General features: G+C 43.7%; 1 protein-coding gene across 6 annotated transcripts in view; it reads left to right on the top strand.

The window, feature by feature from the left end:
• The window catches only part of map7d1a (MAP7 domain containing 1a), a 42,912-nt gene that overhangs the window by 27,365 nt on the left and 2,145 nt on the right, over window positions 1–13,402 (top strand). For 2 of the 6 annotated variants that reach the window (XM_034103041.2, XM_034103044.2), the window contains 14 exons: window positions 231–394; window positions 684–795; window positions 2,550–2,654; window positions 3,769–3,891; window positions 4,014–4,159; window positions 5,088–5,212; window positions 6,094–6,332; window positions 6,963–7,233; window positions 7,981–8,161; window positions 9,129–9,233; window positions 10,549–10,593; window positions 10,680–10,740; window positions 12,168–12,249; window positions 12,610–12,848. In XM_034103041.2, coding sequence (XP_033958932.1) covers window positions 231–394; window positions 684–795; window positions 2,550–2,654; window positions 3,769–3,891; window positions 4,014–4,159; window positions 5,088–5,212; window positions 6,094–6,332; window positions 6,963–7,233; window positions 7,981–8,161; window positions 9,129–9,233; window positions 10,549–10,593; window positions 10,680–10,740; window positions 12,168–12,249; window positions 12,610–12,848 — 1,998 coding nt within the window. The remainder of the gene's footprint in view (window positions 1–230; window positions 395–683; window positions 796–2,549; window positions 2,655–3,768; window positions 3,892–4,013; window positions 4,160–5,087; window positions 5,213–6,093; window positions 6,333–6,962; window positions 7,234–7,980; window positions 8,162–9,128; window positions 9,234–10,548; window positions 10,594–10,679; window positions 10,741–12,167; window positions 12,250–12,609; window positions 12,849–13,402) is intronic. The other 4 variants (XM_034103045.2, XM_034103046.2, XM_034103042.2 and 1 more) reach the window with 3 other exon arrangements.

The following is a 13,402-nucleotide window of genomic DNA, read 5'->3' on the forward strand; positions in this document are numbered from 1 at the left end:
CTGAAAGCTTCAAACTGGATTGTTTGAAAGCCATCAACCTCTCAAAAGATTCTTTCAACAGATTTCACACTGCTCTTTTAAGTCACATCTGTTACACACCCTTCAAAGAGATTGTGTGCTATCCCTACAGTATTCTGAAAAGACAGGGTAGAGAGACAGACGGCTCCTTTGTCCAGCGCGCTTTTGACAACATGTGACTCTCCTGACCACCTTTTTCTGCCCCATCTTAGCTGCGAAACAAAACCAGTGGGTGGAGAAGGAGGAGAAGGCCCGGCAGCTGAGGGACCAGCAGCTGGAGGAGCGCCGCAGGAGGCTCGAGGAACAGCGGATCAAAGCGGAAAAACGGCGGGCCGCCCTGGAGGAGAGACAGAAACTAAAACTGGAGAAGAATAAAGTACGTTTACTCCAGATTATTGAATATAATCAATTTTTCCAAGACATTGTTGTATTAATGGTGACTAATTGATACCCAGAGGTGTCATTTCAATGCCCTCCCTCACTGGAATGGGTGCGGATCGGGGTCAGTTGCAGATGAGAGGATTTGGATTCAAGGACACCTAATAAGCCAAACTGGGTGCTTGAATCCAGGCTTTTATAAGATGAAGGATAAGCTGTTCCTCCCACTTGCCTTTGATGCTTTAGACATTTCAAATAACTGATATCCGTCCCCGTTTCTTTTGCAGGAGCGCTATGAAGCGGCCATCCACAGGTCAACCAAGAAGACGTGGGCAGAAATCCGCCAGCAGAGATGGTCCTGGGCCGGAGCGCTGAGCCAGAACTCCAGCCAGAAAGAAAGTGAGTACACTCAAATATACCTGGAGGACCTGCTTTTAGTCACTGAGGAAGACACATTTAGCTTATGTGAGGCAGTGGATGGAAGTTATCCTGCTAGTATCGCTGCAATGTAGGATTTGTAACGTACACCTAATCTGTCTGTTGGGCTATTATTTGTCCAGTCACACCCCTCTGCCTTAAGACACCATGGTCTGGCTGCCGCAGCTCTTTCCTAGCAAGCTAGTAGCTTCTTAAACATTGCTATGACTATTGATCGCATAAGTGAAAAACGTATTGAGCTGCTCTATTGCATCAGTTGCAGTAAGCATGGTTGGAGCAGCAAATTGAATATGTTGTCTAATAATTCAGTGAGGTAATCCTGTAGAAAATATGTTTTAATAGTTAAGCTTGATGGATGCTTCTGGCTTTGTGCCATCCCCCCCGACTTGAAGCGCTAAGTCTGAAGAGTCCTGACTTCTACTTTATGTTACGTAATCTCCTCTGCCATATGCCAGGGGAATTATCGACACTCTAATGAAACTCTCTCCGCCTCCCTCACCAGCAGGCTGTCCGTGGGATGATGAAAGTAAACAAGCGTGTGGTTTTAGACCTATGGATGTTGTTTAGGAAAGGTTCAGTTCCCGAAAAGAGCTTACTGCCTTATTGTCTGTTTAAATGAAGACATGGAAAAAGCGATGGGTTAATGCTTTAATGCAAAACCTCCATTCCAGTGATGGGAATTCTGACGACATTTGGAAAAAGAAGAGTTTTCATTTGATTGCAGTGTATTAAAGGGTTATATAATTGGGATAGATTATTGCACAAGGATGTTCTTGAGGGTTCGGGGTTTTGCCAGCTTACATCCCCCACCATCAAATGAGTCTCATTTTCCAATGACTGGTTTGGTTGTTTTGGTTATTTCGAGTTTTATTTTCCCTAGTGCTTGATAGCTTAGTAAGGTGGACATAAAACGTTCTCTTTAGTGTGATGGATATGTCTTTGGGAATGAGTGGTTTTGTGAAGTTGGTCAAGGTCTTTGTTAATGTTTCAAGTGGGAGTTTGAAAATAACCTTAAAGGGTCATTGCACACAAATGACATAAAAGCTATAATACTTAAAATGTGGCTTGGTGTGCTCAGATCTCTTAAATTGACATGAGCTAATATTTTTGAAAACAAAGTTGCCCTTGTTACTCCTGATAACGGTGAAAATGAATTTTAATGGAACATTTCCAAAGTTGCAGGTACCAAAAACGAAACTACATTGACATCAGTTGTATTTAAGGTGTTGCAAAAAAAAACCATTCTCTTTGTTATTGTTAATTCTATATAAATAATGTTTTTCGGTAAATATCAAACATGGTAACTGATAATGTGTTTTTTGATGAACTGTCCCTTTAAAAAACTTCGCTTTTGAGACATTTAGAAACATTCAAAATAATCTTTGACACGTTTTGTGTCATAGATGCCTGACTTCCCCTTAAGGCTAACTGCAGAGAACATATGGTGTACCGTCTGCAGTGGAAGTTATTACACACACACTGAGCACACACACAGGAATGTGCTTGAATGGGGGTTGCTCTGGAAAGCTCACATTACAATTACTGTTGCCTTTACAGTGTGTGTGTGTGTGTGTGTGTGTGTGGGTGTATGTTTGGGTGTATGTTTGTAGAGGCATCATTCGAGCGTAACACGTGACGCCACAGAAGTCCCCCCCCCCCCCCTCTTCCTCTCAACCATGTGTGAACATCTGTGTGGCGCTCTCTTGGCTTCCTAGGCAGATGCTCACTGTCAACGGTCAACCTGCCCAAACACGTGGACTCTGTTATAAACAAGCGACTGTCCAAGTCCTCCGCCACGCTCTGGAACTCGCCCAGCAGAAGTAAGAAAAACATCTGGAACGCCCTCCCTCCCGTTTAATGTGTCCATCACACCGCCAACGCCAGCACCTCCGAACCCGTCCATCACTGTCCTTTCAGTTCTTCCCCTTCCTGTGCTTGATGGTTGACAGCTGACCCATTTTCATCTTCCCAAACCTTGTTCTTTTTTTTGTGTTGGGTCGTGTTGGTTTTTTGTTATGCATGGTCATTATGGGTTTTGTGCAATTTTCGTATTTTGTCCTGCTGTCTTTTTGACTATCCTTTGGTTGGTTCATTGTGTGGTTATGGTCATTTCATGTCTTTGTGCAATCAAATGGATCCTGTTGTGCTCATCTCCATCAAACAAGCTGGTTATGGCATGTGTTTTATATTGTCTTGAATGCTATAGACGTTGATATTATGCAGGTGGGTGTGATTCCTTGTTGACACATGCTACGGATGAGTGCAGCTCTTTTTTGTATAGCTCTTAAGTTAACCAGGTCACAGTGTACTCCTGCGAATAAGGAGAAACTTGGGGGCTTGAAAAAAGTAAAGTCAGTGAGTGAGTCAGCATTTTCAGGAGATAATGTATTCTAAAAGCTCCCTGGAGCAGGTACTGTTCCTCGGTGCTGCTGGAGAAATATAGATAGACAAATAATATTTCTCTCATTGCAGAATCATCTTTATTCTGCACCCTAAAGCCAGAGAGGGAGCTTTATACCCCAAATAAATACTGATGCGTCTCCACTGCTCTTGCTCTCATGCTCAAGGCTGTGGTTATAAATAGCTGACTCAGTGTCTATACACGCATGTCAAATAAGTCTCTCTCTTGGGTGGTAACACTACGTTATAGTAGACACATTTACTGCGCTCACTTTCTCTCTCCTATGATCTGTTTGGGTGCGATGTCTTATTGGGGTTTCTTTTGTACTTGATTGGGTCGTTATGGCTGGTAGATATACTGCAATATCAGCTATAACAGGATTAACCATTTCTTTTCACTTCCTTTTGGTGATATTATTAAGACTTAATCACTGTGTCTGGGTAATGAAGGGGATCCCTGCATCGATCAGAACAGAGGACTTCAAGTAAAGAGATGTATTCAAAAACATGTATCAATCTTTCCTCTCCCTGCAGCACGTAGCCATGCACTGAGTCCCTGGGAGAGCAGTATAGTGGACCGGCTGATGACGCCAACGCTGTCTTTCCTCGCCAGGAGCCGCAGCGCTGCCAGTGTCCTCACTAACGGCAAAGATGGTAGTAAGTTGAAGGAAAAAAGGGGATCGGACCGTTAGCTTAATATCTGTCTTACTGTAAATGTTTAAATACAGCTCATATGTGGAGGTGAGCAAGCTTTAATTATACATCATTCTCCTCCACAGACTCTCCTCTTTGCCCTCGTTCGGCCTCAGCCAGTCCCCTCACCCTGTGCGCCCACCAGCCCCACCACCGCTGCTCCGACCGCTGGAGAGTGACGTCCAGCACCCCCGACATCACCCAGCGCCAACACAGACGCAGCTCCACACCTGTACGTTTGCCTATCTAGCTTTTGCCCTGTGGTTTCATTCAGTATTAAGACTTACAAAAGTGCTGTTATCTACCCTTCACTGGCTTCCGGTAACTGCTAGAATCCACTTCAAGACACTGGTACTTGCATGCTGCGAATGGATCTGGCCCTTCCTACATCCAGGACATGGTTAAACCGTACACCCCAGCGCGTGCACTTCGCTCTGCATCAGCCAAACGACTCGATGCACCCTCGCTGCGAGGGGGACCCGAGTTCCCATCAGCAAAAACACGTGGGTTTGCTATCCTGGCTCCAACATGGTGGAATGAGCTCCCCATTGACATCAGGACAGCAGATAGCTTACACACCTTCCGGCGCAGACTGAAAACTCATCTCTTTCGACTCCACTTCGAGCGATAGAATGAGTAACAAAGAACTGCTAACAGAGCACTTATATACTAATAAAGGGCTGGCTTATCTAAAGCCAGTTGAGTAGCACTTGAAATACTTGGCTCTATGAAACCTGATGTACTTATATGATTCTGTTTTCCTCAAGGTTGTGTCTTCCTGGTCGAATGTACTTATTGTAAGTCGCTTTGGATAAAAGCGTCAGCTAAATGCAATGTAATGTAATGTAATCTATCAAGAGTGTAAAAGCATAACATTTATAACAGCACATTATGTTTCTCCGAGTGGTTTTACTATTCACCTGGATCCCACTGAAGGTTTAACAGCCAGATTGTTGGATTGTTGTTAAGAAACTATTGCCAAGAGAGTAAAACATGGCCCCGGATCAGACTTCCTCTTTTCCTGCACTCAGTGTATAAAAACCTAAAGTGTACAGTATCTTCTCTTATTTGACTTTTTATAATAATTTCATGTATTTTATAAACGCACATTTAAAGATTAAAATGTGTTAACCCTTTGTTTTCATCCTTTTGTCATACAGATGGATAAAAACAAGAAAGAAAAGAAAGACAAGGAACGGGAGAATGAGAAGGAGAAAAGTGCTCTCAGTAAAGTGCTTAAAAAGAGACAGTCTCTACCAAGCATGAGACACCGAGCTGATCCAAGGTAAACATACCGTTTATTTCTGCAATTCATCTTTGCTTGTAGCATTTCAGTTTAAAATCTGACAATTCATCCATATTTTTAAAGTTGCATGTGCAGTAAATAAAATGTGAGATTAATTGCAAATGTCTATACATCATTGTCTGTTGATGTTGGACATGGAGCTGCGGTGACGCAAGTCACATTTCAGACTTGATCTGACAAATAAAGTATTATCGTATCGTATCGTATTATCGTATGTCTGGTTACTTTGCATAGCCTTAAAACCATTCTAATAATCAGATGAATAATATTGTGTTTTTTTATATTTGACACAGTCAAACGGTTGTAAATCAGGCTAACCTTACGTCCCCCTGACCCACAGCTTGTTTGTGTCCAACAGCTGGCTCAGCCATATTTACATCTGCATTATAATGACTTCATATTTCATGCACTGTTTGAGCAAAGGCCTTGAGTGAAGGATCCCAAGACGAGTGGTCACTTCCTCTCCTATCCCCAGGGCACTGAACTAAATGACATCCATGACAGAAGGGATGGCAGAGGAGAGAAAAGTTCCTTTGACAACAAAGAGCTTGTCCGAGCTGGCAATGGCCTCAGTGCCAAAGGGCGAGAGGACAACAACCTCTCTTTCAGCGTAAAGGACATGTTTCCCTCCAAGTGTTGCATGGCCAGTCTATAGCTGGGTCACCGACTCTGAATGCACTTAAAGGACGATGACGCAATGTTTTGAGAGCTTTGCTGCTAATAACCCGTGTACTGATGTCATGTTTCTCCAGGACTTGCGTCAAACAACCTTTTAGCCCATATCTAGAGGACTTATGCGTCCACACCGGTGTCAATTCATTCGAGAATAACTGTTGATACATTTCCCATCATTCTTCCAGTCCCAGTCCTTTATCAAGACAAAGACCCTCATCCCCCGCCACGCCTAAGGGCAGAGCCGGCTCTCCCAGCCCGGCTGCCTCTCCCAAGCCTCCCTCAACACGTGGAAGTCCGTTGACTCCTAAAAGTCGTCCCAAACGAGCCAGGACCCCTGCTAGGACAGACCACCGCACCTCCTCTCCCGTCCCCCTGGAGAGAGTGAGGGAGCCTCGCAGGCCCTCTACTCCAGAACACAGAAAGAGTGAGTACAAAAGAGTTTTGATGGCGGTTATTTGACTGATTAGATTAAAACGCTCAACAAGCTTGCTGTTCATGCTCAGGAACTAAACCCGTGTTTTGATTTAATTTGTTTGATAGTTGTAGGTGTATAAAAGTCCCTGCTCAGATAGTTGTACTTTATGATGGCTCAGGTACTTTGTGAATGAAACAGAGTACTGTGTTGTTGTTGTTGTTGTTGTTGCTGCTGCTGCTGCTGCTGCTGTTAACCCTTATTGTCTGACTTGGTCTCTTTCTGTGACTGGCCAGATGAATGAATGGAAAAAGTGAACAAGCCTCGAGAAAATCTATATTTGTCTTTGAAGAAGCATTAGGAAAAGATGACGATCAAGCAGGCCATGAATATACAGGGGATATAATGAGTGAGCCACACACAGCTCCATGGTCTGTGTCTTCTCACACACAGCACGACGAGGCTGCCCTAATCAGCCTTGTTATGTAATTACCCCAGGCTGAAGCTGTGGCTGACTGTTTACCATTTCCAGTTGCTTGAGACAGAAGGTTTCAGGGAAGCACAAATAATGGGATCAAAGCGTGTGTTAGGTTACGCAGCATAAGATGATCTGAGTATAACAATAATTTCCCCCTGGTTTAGGCTCCCCTGTGGTTCCTGCCATCAGAGTAGCTTCTGTCTCCCCCCATGTGTCTGGCACACCAGTTCCAACCACAGCAGCCTCACCGGAGCCGCTCCATTCTGCTCCGTCTGTCTCTACGTCATCGCCTTCACCCTCTCCATCACCCAAGCCCATGGCAGGCACCAACGACGCAGAGGAGGCGGGTCGCATCCTGGCCGAGAGACGCAGAGAGGCCCGAAAGCAGAGGGAGAGGGAGGAGCAGGACCGCCGCGAGCAGGAGGAGAAGGAGAGGTCAGCGGGTTTAAATATGACTCCAAACACAACTGAACGCAGTGCTGACTTTGCAAAGTCAAATCTCTTTCAATGACTACATTAGGTTTAATTCCAAAGCTGCGGTCTCTTAACTACACTCCACAGTTCTGAGAAACTAACTAAATATTCATTATTACAATTCACATTTGCCATATAATCCTCAAATATAGGGCTTTTGGACAAATGCTGTCCACAGTCTTTGCTGTGGTTGTAACTAAATATTTGTAAAAGAGATTTATTGATGTAGAATATTCTGCTGTAGCTTTTTTGTATCCTACCAAACAAACCGCACTGAGTACATATAAGTATTTCCCGTGTAAAAATGAAAACACGTGTGCAACACTAAACAGGAAGGCTCCACGCACTAACGCAGCACACGTATGTCAGAATGAGAGCTCACTCAATACTGGCTGTGATGTGTGAGAGCATGAAGAATTGGATAGCCTGTTGGCTGAGTCTAACCACAGCAAGTCCCTATTTACAGCTTGAGAACTGATGCGATCTGCCGTTGGCGCTCTTACTTCCAGTTGATTCCATCTCTAGAAACGGTTTGCTCTCCGGTGGGTTCTGCTTTAAAGCCAACTTAGCAGGGATGTAAACTAAAGAGGTCATCAGTACACGTCAATGGAATCATTTACATGTTCTGATTGTTTACCACATTCGAAGGGTTTGGCACAGGATCTAGTGGAACATACTTAACCTCAGCTTTATGCCCACATTCCTTAGGATCCTGAGAGAAGAGAGAATGGCGAGGGAGGTAGAGGAGAATCGACTCAGGGAGGAGGAGGCCCGCGCCATGGCCGTGGAGCAGCGAAAGAGGGACGACGCTCAGCAGCTGCTGGACGAGAAGGAGGCTGAGGAGAGGGCCAACGCCGAGCAGGAGGAGAACCTGCGCCTGCAGAAACAGGTATATTGTTGACTGTCAACACTTAGCATGCAGAGAAAGCTGGAAAGAAATAGTAAGTGAGGTGTAAACTTGGTTCAGTGGTCTAGTTAGTCAGATAAGAAGGAGAATGCAAGTACATAAAGCCCATACTCAAAGCGACAAGCACCATTAAGCACTACTGTGACATGTATTACACCTTTTGAGTAAAGGTCAACACACATTCCCTTCTACATCATGACAAGGCACTTTCCATCACACCACAGAATGATACGCTCCGCTATCTTTGGCAAACAACGTTAGTGGTGTTTTTAAGAGTCACTTGTTTACCGTTTCAGTTCAGCTGCTCACCTCACTCTGACCTTTTTAGAACAGGCTGCTCCTGTCCAGTATTCTCTACGTCAGCGGGATGTTGTTTTCCTTTAAGGGCAAATATGACTCAGTCAGGACTAATGAGCAGGTAGCTTCAAAGAAAGGGCCCTTTGTATTTCTCAGTTTGTCAAATAGCCATTATAAACACTAGTGACTGTGTGTTGGTGTTGCCGGGGAAGCAGAGGAGATTAATACTTAATTAGTAGAAACTGATATCCACTGAAAAAGGAATTGGCCGTTCATCACAACATTTGCTTATCGTGTAACATGATCAGCGCCGGCACTGTCTTATCTCTGTGGTATCTCGCGCTTACGCTTTACCACCCCCTTGTGGTCTTTCACAATAATAGCATTTGTGGTTAAACATGATCTGATTATAATTATGCAAAGGCTCAAGTATTGTGTTTCGCTTTGAATTGTCCTCACCAGGCTGTAAATGTTGGAATTAGATCTTTTTTGGCTCGAAGGTATAGGAAAATATCCCCCTTGTGGTTGTAAACAATAATTGCAGAGAGCAACCACACCCTTGTTACGTTAAAGGCATGTCACTTTGGCTGAGTTTTTTTCCCCCTTCTGCCGGCATTAAAAATGTGGTTGGAATGTCGCCTGTGTGCTTCAGAAAGAAGAGGCTGAAGCTAAAGCCCGGGAGGAGGCGGAGAAGCAGCGTCTGGAGAGGGAGAAACACTTCCAGAAGGAGGAGCAGGAGAGGCTGGAGAGGAAAAAGGTAGGGCACCACATCTGGCCTGCCACCATTGTCTATCTGCAAGGTTTTGAAGTCACCCATGGCCAAAAAACAGCAACTTTCAAACATTTGAACCTTTTGGGAAAACGGCCTCATTCCTGCTCTCAGAGTAACACACCGTTAGAAGGAGAGCTTATTGAATAATGGATTACATAATCAGAGGTATTATATTCTGGGGTAAGTTCATTCTGTAGTCTGCCTTTCTCTGAAACCGAGATGAATGATGTTTCTGGCTTATGCTGGAAAGGTTGTCAGCGTGCCGAGCATGGAGCTATATATAAACACTAATAACAATGAAGAACTCCCTGTGCCAGTCATCTGGGTGTGGATGTGTGCTGATATATGCGTGTGTACTCATGACCGTCAAGTATACCACCCACATCTCCAGAAGGCCTCTGCATGCGGGCTAAGCCTTTCTTTTCCCCCCTCCTCATCTTCTCTCCATGTGAGAGCGGCTCTTATCGAGGCGTGCCAGATCTAGCTCAGCCAACCCGAGCCTGGCTCTGAGCCGGAACAGACCCGCAGGAACAGCATGTCCTCTGCGCCAAAAGACTGCTTTGTACTGTGCCACACTGTGCTACCACCAGAACGGACTGACAATAAAACGAGTTTGTTATCACCAGGCACATGTGGTTTCAAGTAGCCTGAGAAGCAACTCGGCACATTTTTGGACAAAGAAGAACCTTTAGTTCTCAGTGTTGAAGCCCAACTCGATGCCAAAGCCATGCATGCGAGCTGTCCATGAATCTTGGATCTACACAATGATTCACTTATGAGCTGCAGTTATGGTGTCCCAAGCTAACAGTGTCCTCAGAGGTGAGGGTCGCATCACACGTCTGCGTTCTGTGAATACAACTGACCTGCATACAGTGCGTTTGATAAAAGCACAGTGGAGGCAACCTGCTCCATCCCTACTGTTCACTGCCGGACCTTCACGCTGTTGTTCCAGCTGAACACACACGTGCTGCTTCATGATTATTGACACAGCCCTCCACCTACACAAGAGCCTCAGGTTTGACTTGGTGCATTCAATTCAATCCATAGAAGCAATGCACAACGAAATGTGAAACAAGGTGTGTGTGCTCAGTGTCGTCCACTTGACCTCAAATATCACATTTGTAACAACTTAAAGTGTTTTTCTCTACATTTTAAAACACATCTGTCCTGATCCCTTGGTGTCCCGAGTCCCCAGGACAAAATGTTTTTACAAAAATACAAAACAGTTCTGTTATTGGCTTTCTTTCTCTGTGGCATTTCCCTGAGACTTATTCCTTCCTCTCTTTTTTGTGTTCATCAGCGTCTGGACGAGATCATGAAGAGGACACGCAAGACAGATGACAAGGTAGTCTTTTCTTTTTCTAACCAACACAACTTGCCAAAACTGGACTTAGCAATGGAAATGACTGACATGATCCCCCATCTTCACAGAAGGAGACAAAGTCCTCGCCTCCCACACACGTCAACGACAAAGAGGCAGAGAGCAGCAAAGGTAAGAAGAGCATCAGTCAGCAACCAATCCACCCGCTTAAGAAAAATCCTTAAGTAATGGAAGGAAATCATTACCCACTACAAGCCTTTCATCCGAAGCAATCGTCTACAGTAATTGCCTCAAGTGATTTCCCATTAGTGTGTACGCTGTGCAGGGGAGAGTGGATGCTTTGAAGCTGGACTAAGAAGTGTATTTCTAAAAGTTTAACTATTTAATTATTGTAGATGAAAATGTTTCATATCCCACGTATATGATAGTTCTTCCTGACACATAACAGTCGATTGTCTCCTATCTCTTCCTTGTTCTCATTTCCCATGCGAGTCCTCCACGCATCTGAACTTTTGGTACTACAGCATTTGATGATATCACTGCTTCATATCCTGCACAGCTGCAGTTTAAGTTCTTCTTCTCTGCACAATAGGACCCATGTGTGGTCTGTTGTCCAAGCAGTGGGACTGAGAGAGTAAGAGAGGAGGAGTGGGATCATGGAAACAGCCTGCTGCAGTTATCAGACATGTGCTGTGGACACAAGTGTTAATATAAGGAAGCTGAGGCATCATTCCTATCACTACCAGTTGTGGAACAAATATTTTTTCTTTAATTAAAGCAAGTTTATTTATATAGCACCTTTCAACACAATTCAAAGTGCTTTACCAAAATGAAAGACATTAAGAAATAGTGCAGCAGAAACTTGTGATAAAATTGCATTTAAAAGCAAAGATAATAATACATGAATAACAAAGGTACATGAATAAAAGTTACAGTGCAGTGTGAGATATGAATAATATATCAATTTGTCGTGTGTGTGAGAGTGTTGTCAGTTTGGGAAGTTTGGGAAGGGAAAAGGTTTTGTCAGTGTTTTGAAAAAATGAGTGGGGAGGAAGTATTAATTGGTACCATCTCATTTAAGTCAAATTGTGTTGCCAATTAATTTATTGGTGTCATGAAATATTGAATGTAACGTAATTCTACCCTCACTCATCCTGTTGAAAAAATAAAATAGTTATTACATTATGAGTATATAAATTTCAAAGCAGCTGCAAACAGATATACACAAATATATAAATCACTTGCACACCATCCTCTTGTTAGCTTCCAAGTCACATACAGGATATTAGTAAGAAGAAGGGAATCAATGTGGTCTGGGATATATGCTGTTTGTGGCAGGAAGACATTAGCGAGCCACTGATGTGGTCGGAGGCCTGGCAGGCGGGCCTTAATCCAGTCAGGGGTGTAGAAACTCTCCCGACCACAGCCATGTCCTCAGTAGAGCAGAGTTAAGGGGGATCTGGGACACACAGGAAGGACAGCCCAGGAACATTTGGCACCCCTTTCCTTCCTTTTACCATTAGCCTGACACAGTTTAGGCTTGATCCTGCAGGGTATTGTCTGATGCTTAATAGCTGTTTTACTTTGTTTCCCTCTAGCAGCTGCTGAGTATCAGCCAAAGCCAGAGGCCAACCTGTCCAATAACAACACAGAAAATGGACAGACCAACATCAAAGAAAGGTAAACTAGTGATATTTATTGTGGATTTAAATGTTTCTTTGTGCTCAAGTTGAAACAAGACCACCACGAACAGTATACAACTTGAGTGCCAGAGAAATCTACAATCAACTTTGCAGGAAATGTTGTAAACTTCAAGGTAACACACAAGTCGCCACACGATTCAGAGCACAGTAAACAGTTGAAATACTGGGAGATATTTAGTTTCTTAAAGTGTTTACTCTTTGTATTTTAACGACGCATCTCGGGGTAGCTTCCAAGACTCCTGTGAAGGGACGGTGGTGGAATGACTCATTTGTTGCACGAGTCACTCCGACCCATCATAACCCAAACCATATTGTGCTTTGTGTGTCCCCTCTCCAGCAGCCCCTCAGTGCAAGTGGTCAATGGGGTCCAGCCCTCGAGACATGAAAATGGTCTGTCCTCGAAAGGAGACACTGCCCACTATGAAGATATCATCCAGCTCGCAAATCATGGCAACTCCACCAATGGAGCTCGGGATAACTCTGAGAGCAGCATGGCCCCCGAGCCCATCCTCACGTTTGATAGTGAGGAGTCATTCATGAAGAAGACCGGCCCCATGAAGCCACAGCATGTTGCAGGTACAAAGTGCTTTACAACACACAAGACGGGCCATAATACAAACATGATGTCAAAGTCATAATTAACATTATGTTTTTCCACGGTTCAGGTTTAAAAATAACATCAAAGTCAACTTTATTGTCAATCTTTCAGTTTGTGTGAACAGACGGAGAGATTGAAATACAGTTTCCCACAATCCCGAATATAAAAACAAATATATATAAAAATATGTATGCAAATATGTATATACCTATATATATACACAATCAAAGATACATTTATACATACGCACACATTAAGACCTAAATAAAAGCACAACAATCAATATCTACAAAAATAACAGTCACTTCAATATCTTTGAGAATGTACATTAGTGCACGACTGTCCATAGCAGCGCAACATGTTCATTATTTTAATGTATGGTTGCTTTCCAATGAATTTTGGCCAATAAAGCTGTTTTCAGTTTTATGCTAAGCTAAGCGGCTTTACACTTGAAATTGTTTTCGATCTCAGCCCTCACTTGGAGAAAAAAGTCAAATGTACAGAACTGGCAAAGAACTTGAAAAAAATAATA

This window comes from Pseudochaenichthys georgianus, chromosome 16 (genome assembly GCF_902827115.2).
Source record: "Pseudochaenichthys georgianus chromosome 16, fPseGeo1.2, whole genome shotgun sequence".
Taxonomy (NCBI): domain Eukaryota; kingdom Metazoa; phylum Chordata; class Actinopteri; order Perciformes; family Channichthyidae; genus Pseudochaenichthys; species Pseudochaenichthys georgianus.